The sequence below is a fragment of the Carassius auratus genome, chromosome 4 (genome assembly GCF_003368295.1).
Source record: "Carassius auratus strain Wakin chromosome 4, ASM336829v1, whole genome shotgun sequence".
In the NCBI taxonomy this organism is placed as follows: Eukaryota; Metazoa; Chordata; class Actinopteri; order Cypriniformes; family Cyprinidae; genus Carassius; species Carassius auratus.
This window is the reverse complement of record NC_039246.1, coordinates 23,279,619-23,299,529: the sequence shown is the minus strand read 5'-3', so window position 1 is coordinate 23,299,529 and position 19,911 is coordinate 23,279,619. Positions and strand designations below refer to the sequence as shown.

General features: G+C 37.5%; 1 protein-coding gene across 1 annotated transcript in view; it reads right to left on the bottom strand.

Annotated features, from left to right (window-relative positions):
* Positions 1 to 5,903: 5,903 nt before the first annotated feature.
* The window catches only part of LOC113056868 (ankyrin repeat and sterile alpha motif domain-containing protein 1B-like), a 63,964-nt gene continuing 49,956 nt past the window's right edge, over positions 5,904 to 19,911 (bottom strand). Inside the window, exons 4-9 of the mRNA XM_026223775.1 lie at positions 18,576 to 18,872; positions 12,422 to 12,497; positions 11,620 to 11,721; positions 9,260 to 9,382; positions 7,961 to 8,142; positions 5,904 to 6,053 (exon numbers count right to left, since the gene is read on the bottom strand). Of these exons, the coding sequence (XP_026079560.1) occupies positions 5,904 to 6,053; positions 7,961 to 8,142; positions 9,260 to 9,382; positions 11,620 to 11,721; positions 12,422 to 12,497; positions 18,576 to 18,872 (930 nt within the window). The remainder of the gene's footprint in view (positions 6,054 to 7,960; positions 8,143 to 9,259; positions 9,383 to 11,619; positions 11,722 to 12,421; positions 12,498 to 18,575; positions 18,873 to 19,911) is intronic.

Here is a 19,911-nt window from a genome sequence, read left to right as displayed (position 1 = left end):
AAGTGGGCACTATGTGCATAACGCCGCCAAAACGTTCATGCAAAGAAAGCTGTTGCTGCCACCGCCATGTCATGGAGTTGCTAAGTGTTTCGTTGTGAAAGTGAAACTACTTTGTTTGGACTTCCTAGAAGAGGGCACAACTAGAAATCAGTGGTTAAGTTGTATTTACAACACTGTTTCAGAACAGGTCAAATGAAATATTCAGATGTGTGCAGCGCGTTTTATGGAGGACGTGGACTGTTTCCTGAACCAGTAGCCTAAAATGGCTCTTTGCACAAAGGCTGTTTTTACAAAGTGGGGCAACTCCAACTTTGCAAGGACAGTCTGGCGTTTCTGACTCACAGTCTGGCGCTTCTAACTCACCGTCTCTATGTTTACATATTTGAAGAATTTGCCACTGATGATTCAAATGTGAGTTTGGGGCAGAGAAGAGCTTGTTGTTTGTCATTTCTCCATCACAAATGCAGACATGGTTTAATGTTTACGCAGCGCGATACGCAATGCAATGCATAGAAAGACAGTAGAAGTCATTATAATCAGTAATTATGTCCCGAATGGATGCAAAAAAAGCCTAGTTTGAAATGGGTTTTATTGGTTTTCTCTGGTCGTGCCAGGAGATGGCATCATAGTGTTAAGGGGCATAACATTTCCGTCACACGCTTGAGGTATTCAGCCAATCACAATGCACTGGATAGCTGGCCAATCAGCGTACACCTCACTTTTCAGAACGATGAGCTTTGTAAAAAAAATCAACGCGTTTCAGAAGGGCGGGGAATAGAGGAGCAACATTAAGGCACATTATTTGGAAAATAATCTGTTTTTTTTTAAACTTAAACCGCATAAACACATTCCATTAAACCAAATACCCAAAATAACGTTATTTTTTAGCAACATCATATGACCCCTTTAACAGTAACTTACTGCCACCTACTGCCATTTTTAATTGTTTTAATTTTAAATTTAAAGTATATATATATATATATATATATATATATATATATATATATATATATATATATATATATATATATATATAATTGAGTAGTCAAATTGACTGGTGATTGAAAAAATTAATTTCATCCCCTAAAAGCACATATAGTTGTATATATTGTATTGTGAAGCATTTTCAGTCATTTACAATTCAATTATATTGTAGTCCTAACCTAAAACACTTTTCCGGTTTGCCAGAACAATCCAGAAGTGTCACCGCATAGTGAGTGTTTGTAAACAGTCATTTAATCTGCAGAGAAAACCACTGCAAAGCAGATGCTGCTACTGATGGGAGCGCTTACTCTGATCTGGAATCACAATATGTTTTCGGAATAAACATTAAAAGCATATTTGCTGACTGCAGCATTGGGAATAGAGGAAGAAAAAAAACAGTACAAACCGATAAAACAACAAACACAGGCCTCAATTTTACATTCGCAAATAGATGACATAACAGGAAAAGACGAATGGTGAAAACTTGAATGGATAGAAAAATAAAAAAGGGAGCCAGAGGAATGCTGGAGAACAGCTTGAATGAGAAAGCAGAGGACGACAGCCAGTCTCTCTCTCCATCTCTGGATGTTTTCTCTGGATGTTATTGCGCAGTGCTGTGACGCACCTGTTTTGATGGAGACTCAGATCTGTCAATTGGGAAGTGGGTGGATATCCCACGCCTTGCACTTTATGAATTCTGTGTCTCCTAGCAACTACGAGAACCCCTCGGAATCCGCATGCATCTCTCTCCCTGTGGAGGAGAGCCAGTGACCGAGTTCAGGATTGGTTTGTGGGTGCAGAGGTATGACTCGCAGTCCAAGGAACCCCAACTCTTCCTGAAGCTGGAGCCTATGCCTGTTTCCATGGTAGCGGGAGGTCTCCTCACATGGCGCAGGTGGGCGGACCAGCGTGTGACATGATTACACTTCCTGTGGGATAACTAGACTTCCTGTCTGAGGGACGGGAATCCCTCTTGCTCAGCCTGGCATTATGAAAGCCAAACCTTAAATAAAACCATGAATATTTCCTTATCCATCTTTTCATCCTCAATCAGAATTAAAGATAAAAAGATAGTTTTTTTTTTTTAATGCCCAGGAAGTCTTTGAAGACCTTCACTGTAGGTTGGCTAAAGCTTCCATAGCAACATGATACTACAACGAACGTACCTGTTTTTTCTTGCATTTGTCTGTGAAGTTAAAAAGCTTATACTGAGCATCAGAATGGAGAAGAGGGGGTTTAAGTGACTTTGGACGTGGAATGGTTGTTGGTGCCAGACGGGTTGCTCTGAGTATTTCAGAAATCGCTGATCTCCTGGGATTTTCACACATAACCATCTCTAGAGTTTACAGAGAATGGTCCGAAAAAGATAAAATATCCAGTGAGCAGCAGTTGTGAGGACGAAAATGCCTTGTTGATGTCAGAGGTCAGAGGAGAATGGGCTGGTTAGAGATGATAGAAAGGCAACAGTAACTCAAATAAACACTCAATACAACCAAGGTATGCAGAATACCATCTCTGAACACACAACACGTCGAACCCTAAAGCAGGTGAGCTACAGCAGCAGAAGACCACACTGGGTGCCGCTCCTGTCAGCTAAGAACAGGAAACAGAGGCTACAATTTGCACAGGCTTACCAAAATTGGACAAAAGAAGATTGGAAAAATGATACCCTGGTCTGATGAGTCTTGATTTCTGCTGCAATATTCAGAATAGGGTCAGAATTTGGCATAGAGAACATGAAAGCGTGGGTCCATCCTGCCTTGTCTCAATGGTTCAGGCTGCTGGTGGTGGTGTAATGGTGTGGGGGATATTTTCTTGGCACACTTTGGGCCCCTTAGTACCAAGTGAACATTGTTTAAACGTCACGGCCTACCTGAGTATCATTGCTGACCATGTTCATCCCTTTATGACTACAGTGTGCCCATCTTCTGATGGCTACTTCCAGCAGGGTAATGCACCATGTCACAAAGCTCAAATCATCTCACACTGGTTTCTTGAACATGAAAATGAGTTCACTTTACTTAAATGGCCTCCACAGTCACCAGATCTCAATCCAATAGAGCAGCTTTGGGATGTGGTGGAACTGGAGATTTGCATCATAGATGTGCAACTGACAAATCTGCTGCAACTGCATGAAGTTATCATGTCAGCATGGACCAAAATATCTGAGGAATGATTCCAACACCTTGTTGAATCTACGCCACGAAGAATTAAGGCATTTCTGAAGGCAAACGTTTGGGTCGGGTCCAACCCAGTTTTAGCAAGCTATACCTAATAAAGTGGCCAGTGAGTGTGTGTGTGTGTGTGTGTGTGTGTGTGTGTGTGTGTGTGTGTGTCTATATATAGACACATATACTCACTGGCCACTTTATTATGTATAGCTTGCTAGTACCGGCACTAGGACTGGACAATATATCGAACAATATGATCACGTGCATCTCGTCAGTAAAGCCGGTTCCGTGATTAGTGGTAAATCCCTATCACCTGATGCTACGCTATATCGAGTTCATGTTTCAAGATGATTGCGGGATCATATTGTTCCATATATTGTCCAGCCCTAATACACACACACACACACACACACACACACACATGAATGTGTATAAATATTAGTGCTGTCAAAATTAGCGCGTTAACGCATTCGATTAATTTGAAATATTTAACGCGTTAAAAAAAAATAACGCAATTAACGCGGTTGCAGTTTTTTTTTATTTCCAGTTGTGGCCTATGTGTGTTCAACGTGCAAAGAAATATGGATAAGACCAAGGAAGGACTTTTAGACGGAAGGTTTCAGTATAAAACTCTGCCGGATTACTCTTCAGTCTGCCACAAGAAACATTACTCTTCATTCAGTCTGCCACAAGAAACAGCAACATTAAAATCATGAACTCAAATGTCATTGTTTAAAAAAAAAAAAAAAAACAATGACTGTAACAGTGCGTAAATCAGACCTTTCTGTAACGCTAACGTTAATAAGCTTAAACGAAAATAAGGAAATAATTGTGTAGCGGAGTGTTTTTTGTACACAGTGCCGCGAACTGTCAATCACTCCTGTGCGCGTGCATCACTGTCCTCCTCGCAGCTGCAGCAACTTGCGCTCTCTCTCTTCATCAAGCTTTAAAACAAAAAGGGGACAAAAAGATCATATTGTCTTTGTGCATAGGCTATAGATTAATTAGATAAATGAATATCTAAATTTGTGCCTTGCCGTCTACGGTATTTTTTAGAACTTAGAAAAAAGATGCTGCAGCCAATGAACAGCCAGCGGGGGCTGCAGGACGACTCAACCTCCGCAGACAGTTTTTAATGTTTATCAGACAATAAATACTCAAGATTTTGCTTTAGTATAACTTCCGGGACAATTAGGGCCAGATTCGGGAGTCGGGACAACAGTTTAGATTTCGGGACTGTCCCGAATTTTTCGGGACGTCTGGTCACCCTTCCTGAAAGACCCGCATTACTTCATTAGCTTGAGTCTGACCTGCAGTGATAGGGTTCGAATTTGGTGAGGTATCAGTCAGCGAATCATCTGATTCTGGTCTTGTTCTTGCAGTATTCAGAGTCTGAAGCCAAGAAAACATATTAAGTGTTGTTGTTAACTGTATTTGATTTTTAACCGAACCGAGCGTTGTGTACACTCACAACGAGTTTCACACACCTTCTCCGGCCACGTTGAGTTGTTGACACTTAACAGTGGGAAAAGCGACACATGCGCTATTCACTTGTATAACTTAAGGGTGAATGGGTAATGTAGTTTCTGCTCTGGGTGGGATGAATTAGGAAGCTTGCATTGTGAAGGGCGCTCTGAAAATCGGCAGTGCAGGTAAAAGATTAAAACCTCTATTAAAACAGATGTCCAGAACAAGCACGTTCTGGGCGCACGGAGAGGTGGCGGTAAGCTCAAGAGCTATATTTGGAAGTGGCGGTACTGAGTACCAGTGCGTACTGGCCCACTTAAAGCACTGGCAATGACTATACTTTGGAATTTTTTTGCAGTCCACTTAGAATTCAACATGGAAATCATTTTTGTTTTTTATTGGCATTGATTGTTTTGAAATTCAAATGGTACTTACATGCCTGTGTTTTTATTTCTGTAATAAATATGGCTTTCAAGCCAACAGTTAATTTGGAGGATATTGATGGTTTATTGCAGGTATGTTGTTTACATGAGAAAATCTGTGTTACAAGTTAAACAAAAATTCCAATAAACAATCATATTTTGAATTTAAATAGTTTCTTTGTCTTGAGTTTACATTAATTATTTACATTTTACATTTACATATCCAAAAAGTTTAAGTCTTTTAATTGCGATTAATCGCGATTAATCGCGATTAATTTTAAAAAAATGTGCGATTAATTAGTTAATTTTTTTTAATCGATTGACAGCATTAATAAATATACAAACTATATATAAAAAAATACAAAATATAAAAATCTATTCATATAGAACTTTTTCATATTTACTACTTGAAAATATATGTATTTATATTTTTATATTACAATATATTATACTATTATAACTTTAATATATTACTTGAAATATATATTATTATATTATAATACATAATAATATCGGAATTATATTATTTAGTATAAATATTATTATATTTACTGGCTATTTTGTGTACTTTATGCATATAAAATAAAAAAATTACATCAAATGCAGACTTTTTTTTTGGAAAGAATCACAAAGTATACAAATATAAAAACAGAAATAAACAATCACTATATTTCTAAATAAACTATTAAAAATAAATAAAATATGAAATGATTTTAATATGAAATATTAGAAATAAATAAATACATTTTATATATTAATTGACTGGTTTCTGTATTAATATTCTTTATTTATTTAGTTTTATGTTAAAATATGTAAAATATTTACAAATTCTTTACCCACTAAGGGGTCTATAGCTGCATTATAAGGATGGGAAGTGTGAGTGTGTGTGTACCTGAGAAAAGCCCAGGTTTCTGCAGCCGTTGCAGGGAGTGAGCGCCTCCCACAGGCCTGATGGACCACAGCTCTTTTCCTCCTCTTCCATCGCTGGGGGCAACGGGGGAGTGGGCCGCTACAACCAGGTGGAGAGAGATACATACATACACAGTTACATACAGTCACGAGAGTAGTACACACAGACTAGTACAGATACAGATCTCAGTTCACGCCATCATAACACAAGCTTAAGATAAGTCACAGACTGTATAAGGAGGAGGAAACTGACAACTCCAACAAAAAAACAAAAACAAATACGAGAAAACCTAACGTTTTAGTGACCAATCACCATTTTGCTTTAAAGCAAGCCTCCAAGATGAGTGAAAGTTAAAAGTGAAAGTGACATTCAGCCAAGTATGGTGACCCATACTCAGAATTCGTGCTCTGCATTTAACCCATTCGAAATGCACACACACAGAGCAGTGAACACACACACACACTGTGAGCACACACCCGGAGCAGTGGGCAGCCATTTATGCTGCGGCGCCTGGGGAGCAGTTGGGGGTTCGATGCCTTGCTCAAGGGCACCTAAGTCGTGGTATTGAGGGTGGAGAGAGAAACTGTACATGCACTCACCTCACCCACAATTCCGTCCGGCCCGAGACTAGAACTCACAACCCTTCGATTGGGAGTCCAACCCTCTAACCATTAGGCCACGACTTCCCCTTTTTTTTTTTTGAGCATAGCAACCATAACACTTGATGCATATCTTTTTTTTTATTAGATGTCAACAGAGAACTGGCTAAGTTCTTGATGTTCCTTATTTAAGTTCAGAGGAACTGTGCTGTAAAAGAGTGAACTTATTTTAACTTTTGAGTTTTGAAAAGTCTCTGTTTCACTCTACATTCCAACATGAACACTTGCTTTGCTTGTCTGTGCCTTTTGGACAGTGTTTCTGTGACTTTTTTAGAGGAATTGCAACCTGATTCATGGTTTAAATATGTGCCAATAATAGTCTGACTCTCAATGACTCGTTCTGTCTGATTCTTTTGCTGAACATTTGAGCTATTTATCTTTTGTAGCTCCAGAACTCCATGTAGAAACACATTCCTAGTGTTGAGCCACAAAAAACATACAGTATGACCATATACGAATAACACATACAAAAACATTTCATATTTTAATTATGAAACGATTATGTAAAACAATGATTGTTTGCTGCAAATATAATGGAAAATATTTAAACAATTTCTCAGACATCTGCAAGAAATATGTCATTATTAATTAGTTAATTAAAATAACTGTTTTGTGAACGGCAGGCATAATGTCTAGCAAGTAATTGTTCCCAGAACCCTTTTATAGACTTTGCAAACAACTCCAACCCCTTCAGTCAAGTCTTAGTTTTTTTTGTTTTTTTTTACACACGTGACTGGAATCGACCGGACGGCTCAGAAGAGTGTTTGTGTGCATGCGTGTCTTTGCTTGTTTATCTGGGCTCTGCAGACTTTGATTGATTGACCCAACTCCACATTTAATTGTATTGATCAGACAAACGCAGGAGAGTAAACCGTTATCCAGTGGTCACTGTGACAGCTAAACCATGACACCTTTAGCAAACGTCCACTCTGTCACACACTCTTCTAACGCCTTCTATCCATTACATAAGGTTAAAGTCACTCCCTAAGCCAGCAATGTGATCAAAAATGTGATTCTGTCTGTGTCAAATAACGTAAGTGATTAAATCAGAGGCTGTTTTAGTGCTATAAATATGTATTTGTGAGATTATATAAATTGAAGGGATACCAGTGTTTACTTCTGCCCTCTGCTGGCCACGGTGCATCAACAGTGAAATACTCATAATTATTCAAAGCTCATTAGAAACCTCTTGATACCAATGGTCTGATGTCATTCATTTTATATTCTTGGAGAACAAACCTTTGTGGGGCATAATCTGATAAAATATTGCTTTAACGGCATAAAAACGGTTCAAAATCAGCAAAAAAGCAAACATTTGGTGTACTGTATTTGCTTCTTAATGCACACCTTGTTTATTCGAGTGAGTGTGCCGTTTCGTTCCTCGTCAGACAGCCGCCCACTGCCGAAGCTCTCCATGGACTGAGAGTGAGAAGAGATGGTCTGACACAGCTCCTCAAAGGAGCAATCCTTATCACGGCAGATCTTTATTTCATTCAGCAACTTGGACAACTCCCCCGTTACTGCGTCATCTACAAAGGGAGAGAGAGAGAGAGAGCAAACTATGAATTTAAATGAAAGAATAATGAGTTTATGGTAAAACATAGAAAAAAAAAATCTTTCTTATTAATGGACAGTCTGCCGCAGTATGAAAGACTTGAATCTGTGTCATGTGATGATCTTCATTTAGTCTTATTCTATATATTTTTATCTAAAGTACTACATTTAAACGATACATTTTTATATTAATATACAATTTTTATTTTTGATAAAACATTTTCACTATTTCTCTCTCTCTCTCTCTCTCTCTCTCTCCCTATATATATATATATATCCCCGTGCAATTATGCAAGTTAAACTAACACAACAATATTAAAACTGAAGTTTTATGTAACTACAGACTATATCACTATACCAAAAGCACATCAAAATTCTCTATTAAGAGCTTTTAAATAAATGCATATTACGTAGCATTCATCTTATTTATTATTATACTCTTTTGTCTATTTTTCAGTATTTAATCTGGGACAAATGCTTGTTTTCTGGCATGGGCTTAGTGTGCTTACTAACAGTCATTTTGTGGCTGGCAGACTCTCAGATTCACCTGTGATCATTACCAAAATGCTGGCCCAGCTGGAACGAAAGACGCACCAGCACAAAGGGACCACATGGGAATGGGCTGCACTGCAACATCTGACCACTGGGAGCGCTGCTGACTGCACTTTCTTTATAATGAACATGCACTGATAGTCTTTTATGTCAGTTTGTTTCCATTTTATGAAATAAAAACTTAGCAAAATGCTATTTATTTTAAAATTAAGAATATGATGATGAATGGATTAAGTGATTTATGTGTGCAAACACTGGATTAAACAGTAAAACCTTTGCCAGAGTAAGACAAAGTAGCAGACAAAGCTCTGTAATACTATCCCTTGACCACTAGGTGTCACACTGCACACTAAAATACACCAAACACATGGCAGCAGTCATTCTCTTTGAGAGTACGAGCATGCTTGCTTTTTTAACTGAACAATTGCATTTAGGTGTTAAAATATCATATTTATATTTATTAAATACAATAATTCTGTGATGATTTTATTTTATTGCATTAAAAACTTGTTTTCATACAAATATATCCCACATACATACTTTTATGCCGTAGAGATGGAGAGGGCACAGGTGAGGGTATTGATGTGCGTGGTGTCGGTATTGGACGCTGACGGGCAAAATCTTCATGAAAATTCCCTTCGTCACAATCCGACATCATATAATCTAGAAAGATAGAGATCAATTAATTTACAGAACTACAGCAAATTTCTAAGACCACTAATTTCTTATCTTCAGATCAAAATTTGATGAAAAAACATTTATTACATGCCTCTTGTCATCCGATTAATCGTTTATACTTTTTCAGCAAGTAAAAGGCATTTTGCAGCATTCGAAAAATGTCTTCTTCAGATTGTGGTACACAAATCTTAAACATCAGAATAACTTTTATGCTGTTTGTAATATTTCAAGAAAGACACTTGCCTGATTATTTGGTTATGCATACATAGTTTTTTTGAAAAATCGGTAACACTTTAGTATAGGGACAAATTATCACTATAAACTAGTAGCTTTTAGCATGTCTATTATTAACATATTGCCTGTTTATTAGTACTTATAAGGCACATACTCTGCATGACCATATTCTACATTCATAATCCTACCCAATACCTCAATTTAACAACTATCTTACTAGCTATTAATAAACAGCAAATTAGGAGTTAAAGGTTTGTAAATGGTGAGAACTGGACCTTAAAATTTAACAACTAGCTTACTAACTATTAATAAACAGCAAATTAGGAGTTAAAGGTTTGTTAATGGCGAGAACTGGACCTTAAAATAAAGTGTGCCCAAACAATCATGTTAAAATGTGAGTATGAAATATGATACATCAGGCCTTTGAGGAGTATTTGTTCGTACATTTCTTAATCATCAGTGTATTGCACTGCATTACAAGTATCATTTTATGAAGGCATATTATTGGGATATAAAGTGTTTACTGACATAGTCACAACTGATAATTATTAATGTTTATATACATTTATGTAAGTATTCTGCTATATTGCACCAAACTGCTTTTTTTCTCATAGTTTAGAATAAAACTGAGGCTATATTTTTATTTTTTTTATTTTTTTTTGAGTGTAAGCTCCATGTTTTCCTATTATATACTTAACGGGCCATAAAAAAGGCAGCTGTATCCAATATGATAGTCAACAAAAAACTTTATTTTAGGGTCCAATTCTCACTATTAACTAACCATTAACTATGCCTTTTGCCTGAATTAACTCCTTATTTGCTGCTTATTAATAGTTTATAAGGTAGTTGTTAAGTTTAGGGTATTGGGTAGGATTATGGATGTAATGCATTATATGTACTTTATAAGCACTAATAAACAGCTAATATACTATACTATACTAAAGTGTTACCGAAAACACATATGCAAACTTTGTTGTTGTTTTTACTGTTCAATTTAAGTATATATATATATATATTTTTTTTTCTGAGCATTATTTCATAAGTCAGGTTTTACACAGGGTTAAAGAAAAGCACTTTAAAATGGTGAAAACCAAAATGTGGCGTCTGTAACTGTAGCTCTAAACAGCTATAGGCTGCACAAGCCACGTGGTAAACTTGTAAACAATAGTTTCTGAGTCCCGTCAAAGACTGTAGATTATAAAACCACAGCAAGCTTGAGTTTGAAATGCCTTTCACGCTGGGGATTCTGGCTCATTGACCACACAGAAGCAGGGAAGAGAACTGTAATGTTGCCTCAGTCATGTAAGATGACGGGTGATTTAGACTTCACATGTGTCAAAAAGAGACATTTTTGAGCAGTACCTCAACTCTCAAGACTGCATTTCACAACCCACAGAAATCTATAACCCTGGGCATAAAGTGGATGGAAACAACAAGAGAGCTAAACTGAATTTAATTCCAAAACCAGATAACCACACCATATTCTTTTATGAGGGTGTGTTTCTGAAAGCAGAGATGGAACAGTGGATTCAAACACCCAACGTCTTCTGTGCTGTGTGATCAACTCTACTGGAAAGAATGAGTTTGCTTCAATCAGTACATGAAGGAAGACAAACCAACTTTAGAATCATCTAGATGTTATAATCCCAATGTTGTTATAATATGTGTATAACAATGTAATAAACATGTAATAATCCCGAAATCCCACGTAAACCTCATCAAGAAGGTATTCTAAGTATTCGTAGCTTTTTAGAAATGTGAGGGAACATGGATTTCTCATACACACTGAACAACCATTGTTCTCAATCTTACACAAACTTCCTGAAACAAATTTTATCAAACTGCAAGCATCATTCTTCCGATTTCCACCGAGAACACGCTCCCTCATCTGGTTGTGCACGTGTGTGTGAGTGTGCTTGTGTGTGTTTCAAAGGCTTTATTTACTTTAAAAAAAGTTTAAATGTGTGTGTGTCTGGGAAGTACTTTACCTTGTATGAGAGAAGCCATTTGTTGTGATTTCTGAGACGGATGTTCTCTTAGAATGTCTAGAACAGTTCTTCCTTGGCAATCTCTGATGCTGGCATCAATCCCTGAGGAAAAGAGTTTTTGATATTCACTTTCAGATTAGCTTTAATAAGACATAAATGTTTTTAATTTGCATGTTGTATATTTTGTATAATAACTACAGTATATTATTTACCTTTACATTTATAATATATATTAATGTATGTTTATAATATTTTATTTCTGATCATGCAACCCCACAAAACCAACCAATACATCTGCCTACAATGACAAAAAAAACACCTTTTCTGAACATTTCTAATTTATTTAGATTTATTGTTAAAAACAAATAGAGACTAAAACCGAACACTGACTTTAAATGTGTAAAAATAAAAATACTGAAAATTATAGATAAAAAACAATATTGAATGTTCTGAATTGAATTAATATTCCAATTTGTATTATAATATTTTATTTATTAATACAAACAAAAAATGCATAAAAAATAAAACTACTAATTTGAAACTTAAAAAAAAAAAACATAAAAAAACACACAAAAAAAACATTTTTCCCGGAATAAAACTTTCCATAACAATAAACCCATGGCAGAACAATCACACCGCCCTTTCCCTATGACAGGAAGCTCCCCAATCTCCACTTCCTGTTCCACAGCTGGAACTGACAGGGAAGCTGTTAGGTCACAGGTCACAAGTAGTTTAAACAAACCACGGCCATGCACCATCCTCATCATAACCCCACACACACATGCACTTCTGAAAGACATACCTGAGTCAAGCAGTAGCTGAACTACATCCATCTTTCCAAAGAGGGCCGCTTCGTGGAGAGCACTCCCTTTCTCTGTCTAGAGAGACAATAATTATAAGTCAATATTTTAAGGTAATGCCTCACATAAAGAAGTAAATGGCAGTTATACACTATGGCATCTCTACTACTGCAGTCCTCGCAGTCTATCAGCTGTCTACTGGGGCGGCTGGCAGGGTATTTTATATCACGCTCACTGTGAACGAAGTACTTAACTACACCCAATTTAGCTCTGGAAACATTTATTCAGTGTACTACAATTAACGGCAATAGCGCTGTGAATTTATGAGGCTGACTGAAGGCAGCTTGAAAGAGGGAAAGAAATGGGCAAATGAGACTGATCGGCAGTCAAGACAGATCGCGAGAGAGCTTCTTGCACAGTTGAGCGTGGTCATTTTAATAGGCCACCGGGAGACCGCACACGGTGCCCAATCAAACCGGCCCCCATCGGCCTTCATTAGTCCAGAGGCATGAGTACAGAACCGGTGCTTGCTCTTCTCCCTGAACTACACATTAAACAGGTACTACAGGGACTTACTACTGTGATACTTAATCCTGCACACGTCATATTGCTGTAAAAATAGCACATACTTTCTGCAAGGTAGTCTGGGAGAGTCAAAACTACCTAAAAACAGTTTTTAACCATTTTCTATGTTTATCACCAATGGAACTGTGGGTGCTTAGACACTACAAAAATGTTTGGCAGGTAGGAATCATAGCTGCACAATTCTGGATAAATTGAGAATCATGTTGTTTTTTTTATGTATAAATTGAAATTTGATGATTCTCTCACGATTCTGAAGAAAAACAGATTAGAAAACTAAACAAAATAATTGACTAGTGGCTCTGACAAAATGTTCATTGCTTAAGTCTTTAAAAAATATATTAATCTGAACAAAAAAATGTTCAAGGAGTCATTATCTCAATTCATAAATACCTTTTTCTCAATTCACAGTCTCCTAAATGAATTCAATGACAAATACTTTTTTGAACGGCCAGTTGTCGCCACCTCCTGGCAGAAGAGAAAAACGTTAAATTACGCACAAGTGTTCAGATGCTTTCATTTTGATCGCTGCTGTAGTTAATGTGTTTATACCCAAACTATAAACTTTTTAACAAAATGTGCTTCTCATGCTCCACTGACACGCGCAATGTGAAATAGTCGTAACAGACATAGCTGATTTGTTGTCATTCATGAATAAGATCGCACTGGTCACGATCGAGATCTCGGTCTTTAAACGATTAATTGTGCAGATCTAGTAGGAATGCACATCTGCACATATATTTCAATTTGAAATCAAGTGAGAACACAGCAAATTTCTGAAATGGAACAACTTTTGGGAAGTTTTCATTGATCAACATACTATGTCTTGTGTCTTAGCAGCATCTTGAGTATGACAAAGTATTCTAAAAATGCTCTTGGCATAGTTCACCCAAAATGAACATTTGCTGTTAATTTACTCACACTCAGGCCATCCAAGATGTAGGTGACTATTTATCCAGGCTGTGGATGTTGTAGGTAATAAAGTTTTAGTAAACATTAAGGTAATAATGTTGTAAATAATGTTCATTTTCTTGCACAGACTGACTGTTTTGCTTCATAAGCTCTCAATGTATCGTTAGGAACCATGGGTTTTAATTTGGTCTTGCCTGTAGGTTTTTCTGACTGTTTCACCCAAAAATCTTCTTTACTATTCAACTGAAGGAAAACGTCACTTACATCTGGCCTCAGGGAGAGCAAAATAAAAGCTAACATTCATTTGTGGGTGAACTATCCCTTTAAGTTAAAAGAAGTTCAGATTTTTAAAAATGTATCTTAAGACCTGCTTAGTTTCTAAATAAACAACCCTGCACGTCATGTGTTTATACGCTGTAACTTGTTCTGTACGTGTGGCCTTAAGAGGATAAAAACATTTCAACATTTCTGTTCTGTTCAGATGCAGCTTATCATAATGTTCTTTAGCACAAGAATGCATCCTGTGAACACCCCGCAAGCCTGACAGTTATTAGAGAGACGTCGAAAACAAAAAATTGAGGCAAACACCTACATGAAGTTATGCAATAAGAAAAGAGTGTTGTCGGTGCTGGTACACTTCCAGAAAAACAATGTGGAAAGACTGAACCTTAAGGAACATTTCTGGGCCATTTTAACCCATGTGGGATAATATTAGTACCTTAGTTTAAAGCTTTAAGGTCATGTTTGAGGGTACTAAATGTGCAATTCCTTTTTGACATATGTACTCTCAACCTTAAATAAAGAGCATCTAAGGATACAAAAGCAAAGCTTATATGAAATTATACCTTCAACTTCTATAAGACATACAGTATTGTTCAAAATAATAGCAGTACAATGTGACTAACCAGAATAATCAAGGTTTTTCGTATATTTTTTTATTGCTACGTGGCAAACAAGTTACCAGTAGGTTCAGTAGATTCTCAGAAAACAAATGGGACCCAGGATTCATGATATGCACGCTCTTAAGGCTGTGCAACTGGGCAATTAGTTGAATTAGTTGAAAGGGGTGTGTTCAAAAAAATAGCATTGTGGCATTCAATCACTGAGGTCATCAATTTTGTGAAGAAACAGGTGTGAATCAGGTGGCCCCTATTTAAGGATGAAGCCAACACTTGTTGAACATGCATTTGAAAGCTGAGGAAAATGGGTCGTTCAAGACATTGTTCAGAAGAACAGCGTACTTTGATTAAAAAGTTGATTAGTTGACAACCAAGAAATGTGAATGAATTGTGGAATGTTGTTAAAGAATCATGGAGTGGAATAACAGCTGAGAGGTGCCACAAGTTGGTTGACTCCATGCCACACAGATGTCAAGCAGTTTTAAAAAACTGTGGTCATACAACTAAATATTAGTTTAGTGATTCACAGGATTGCTAAATCCCAGAAAAAAATTTTTTTTGTACAAAATAGTTTTGAGTTTGTACAGTCAAAGGTAGACACTGCTATTTTTTTGAACACACCCCTTTCAACTAATTGCCCAATTGCACAGCCTTAAGAGCGTGCATATCATGAATGCTGGGTCTTGTTTGTTTTCTGACAATCTACTGAACCTACTGGTAACTTGTTTGCCACGTAGCAATAAAAAATATACTAAAAACCTTGATTATTCTGGTTAGTCACATTGTACTGCTATTATTTTGAACAATACTGTACATGCACAACGAGATCTCATATCCTCTGTGATTACTTACTCAGAGAAAGCACACTCTCTAAGACCAAGAATAGTTGCAGATAAGATATTCATTCGTCCAGATCACTGAATGGTCCAGAATGACTAAAAAGACTTAACAGTAGTCTCAAATGAACAAGGTGAAGGCTGCAGAGGGCACTGTTCTCCTGATATGTTTAACTCAGAGTTCTGTACAGTTTAGGATGAGCAGAGAGTGTGCCCACAACGGGACAGGAAGTGGGACCCCTTCCTCTGGATGAGGACCACTTCCTATCGAGTTTTCCATGGCGATTAGCTATTGATGTCACCAGGAAAAAGAAATAGATTCACTCTCACTGTGTTTCCAGGAATTGCGAAGCGGAGAGCAGATTGCCTTTATCTCTTTTTCTTGCTGTTCTACTTTACTGTACAGAGTGTCTTTCTCTTTCTCAGTCATGTAATCCGACATTCCATACCATATTCTCAGGAATAAATTCTCATCGGTGCAAAATACAGCTTATCATAACTATATATTAGATATAAATCAACAAATATGTTCTCATTCTCAATGGACAGACCAATTGGAGCATGTCTGGTTAAGGCACTTTGTCGCATTGTAACTACACAGGTTTAAAGGTGTCAGGTGTGTGTGTTCAAATAATACTGTATCGCTCCTAAAGACAGAGGAGGGGGAATCCATGCTTTCTGAGATCAAAGCTTCCTCTGATCAGTCTCTCTCACACACAGAACCATTCAAACGCAGACGATCCTCCAGCGTTCCATCACACTAACACACAATGCTAAAAAAAGACAGTTTCCATACAAACAGCTTCAAAACCGGACACATAAGACAAACACATTCCATACTAACAAGAAAACATTCAAAGCTATATTAGTTAGGAATTCTCACTAATATAACGGCTTTCATGCTAAGATTTTTCCTTATTCCTTCGATGTCTAATGGCATTGTTGAGTGTAAAAAGCAGCAGACTAAAGGAAATCATTTTAAAAACATAGCTAGTTTTGATACGCGGTTACTAAAGGGTTCTGTGAGGATTTTAATAGGGCTGTGTATCAACAACAATGTCATGATATGTATCACACTACAAAGGTCACAATACGATACGTATCTTCAGCAAAATGTTGCATAACAGCTGGTAGTATAAACTGCAAACCATGCAGAACAGGCAGTTTACCTCTGCTTTATGGAGGGCTTCCATTACTGTAACTCTGTATAACAGTACAGGTAATGGTATAGGTTTCATTTGACCATTGGATATACACCCACCAGGTACAAAATTTTGCTTGTATTTTAGGGCATGATATTCTATAATATATATATATATATATATATATATATATATATTATATATATAAATTTTAGGAAAAATCAAACATGGAAACCTATTCTAATACAACACTTAAACCAAATCAAGAGCATAATAGGACCCCTTTATTTAAATTGCTGGTAGGTTATCATTACACAAGTGAAAACACTCTCTACATTCAAGAAACAAAATTATTGGAAATTGATGAGTGTTCTAAAGTAACATGCTGTCTTCAGTGAAGCACAATGCTGCCCCACAATTTGTGTCAATAAAATAGCTTCACCACTTAAGAGCTGCATTATCTTTCTCAGCAATGCGTTGATAACATCACTGTTTTCAAAGTAATTAAACTCACAGTTTCACTGTAAATAGTGAAATATGGTGGCACAGATGGAGGTAATTCATATATACACACTCTCTATCTCTCTCCCGGGTCTGTGAATGAACACAGACTAGATTTACTACAATTCTCTCTGAATGGAATATCAAACTGGAGACAGTGTAGAGACAGTGTATGAAAAATAATAAAATCACTTATATTTCAGCATATATTTCAGCATTTGCACTAATTTAATGCTCTTATTGGAGGATTACGCCTCTTGATATCAGACAACACCAATAGCATTCTACCGGCAAGCCAAATTAAACTTTTTTACCTATATATTATATTATATTAATTAATTTTAGAAACATAAAGAAGATCTGTGCAGTTGCAAAGACTAAAGTCTCAAATCCAAAGAGATATTCTTTATAAAAGTTAAGAGTCAACCCCCACATGTCTGCGTCACTATGTGGGAAGATTTGCATAATGCCGCCCAGATGTTCACGCAAAGAAAGGAAGCATAACACGGCATCACAGTATGGTGAGGGGCGTTACATTTCCATTACACGCTAGAGGTATTCGGCCAATCATAATGCACTTAAATAGCTGGCCAATCAGCGTATATCTTACTTTTCAGACCGGTGAGCTTTGTAAAAATCGACGCATTTCAGAAAGGCGGGGCATAGAGGAGAAACAATAATGTACAGTATGTGAAAAAATAATTATTTAAAACATAAAAACATATTTTTTTTACCTTAAACCGCATAAACATTGCATTACACCGAATACACAAAATAATGTTATTTTTAGCAACATCATATGACCCCTTTAATAAGGACCTCTCATACACCGAATAATGTTTTCATACTAACACAACATTTACTATTCTCTATGCCTCATCCTAACATTCAAACGTCCTCACCAGTCATTTTTCATTATTATATTTTAGTTACGAACTGTTATTTTTTAGTTGTTGTTGTTGTTTTTCATTTAGGGACCCGCTCAGATCTCCCAAAATGTTCCCAAAGGAAAGGTCTGTACGATTTAGGTCTCTTCTTTGTACAAAATTTGTCCCTAAAGTATAAAAAAGTAAACACACCAGGGTAGCCTGAGGAAACCCTGGACTGAGAACAGAGTGTTCTTCTACTGCGTTTCACTTACTCTCACAGCTAGATTAATTATTCATCCATTTGAGCCCTTAAACCATTCACACTCTCTCTCTCTCTCTTTCTCTCTCTCTCTCTCTCTCTCTCACGACTGAGCATAACAACTGAGATGAAGATATCCTGCCCACTCACACTGACCTGTGTGTTAACGTCCATGTCGGCCTCTAGCAGCACTCGAACGGTGGCATGATGGCCATTTCGTGCGGCCAGATGTAGAGGTGTGTGCTTGCATGTATTGCAGCTCATGAGGTTGGGGTGGGCGGTAAGCAACATGCAGACCACCTGCAGGCGGCCATACAGGGCGGCCAGGTCCAGCGGCGTTTCTCCTCGACTGTTCCTCATGCTGGGGTCCGTCAGCTCCTGCAGCAAAACACGGACCACCTCGGAGTGACCGTACTGAGCCGCACAGTGCAGAGCCGTCTCCTTTTCATGGTTCTACATCAGACAGAGAGAGAGAGATTGAGACAGAGTGTTACTGTAACAGCAGCACTGTAAAGAAATTCCCTCTGAAGCATCCATTATCAAATCATGAGATGTCACATAACCATGCCAACTGCCTGTCAATCACTTACTGCCCTAAATAAGTCCCATAATGCATTGCAACTGCCCTAAGGCTACTGTCAGGTTGTTTTTACACACGAGGCGATACACAGCAGCACACCCTGATCGGATCTCTCCATTGCATAAAGTGTCCATTGTACTCTTTTGGCATACTGTTTTTCGCATACCATATACATTAAGAAAGTATTCGATTTCAGACAAAGTAATGGTGGCTTTCCTGCTCATGTCCCAAAGAGTGGTAAATATGAGGACACATTAGATTAATATCATAAACATGCGACTAGTCGACTAATGGCTTAAATGAATGATTAATGGTCGACTAGGAAAGCCGGAGGCAGCCCTGGTGTTTTTACTGACCCAAATAAAAAGAGATTAGGCTCAGGATTCTACTTTATCGCCTTTTCATTTTCATTTACTGCTAAGACTTCCAAGTCTTTTCCAAGTCATCTTTAGAAATGTAAGCACAACTCTCCCTCCAGGTGGTGTGGGATGAGTTAGCGGTTTGTTAAACCAGGTAATGAGAATATCACCTAACAAATGAAGCTGGAGCTGTGCGTTCACGAACAGGCCATAAGCCAAAGATAACTCAACAGCGCCATCTATTGCCACCACTTCACACCACACTCATTCTCTTGACTATGTGTATGTGTGTGCGGGTGTGTGTTTAGAGGGGTGCTCTAACAAACCCGTGGAAGTGGAAGATTTGAGGTTTTGTCTGTGGTATGAAGACAGAAGGAGCATCCGTGTAGGTCTGTTAATAAACAAGAGAACTGCAGAGAGCAGCAGCTTTGACTCCAATGACTTATTTCAAGCAAATGGGTTCCTTAATTAGCCAGACATGATTGAAAATGATGATAAGAGACTCCCAGTCCCCGGAGCAGCACAAAGAAACAGACCTGATACTGCAGACAGA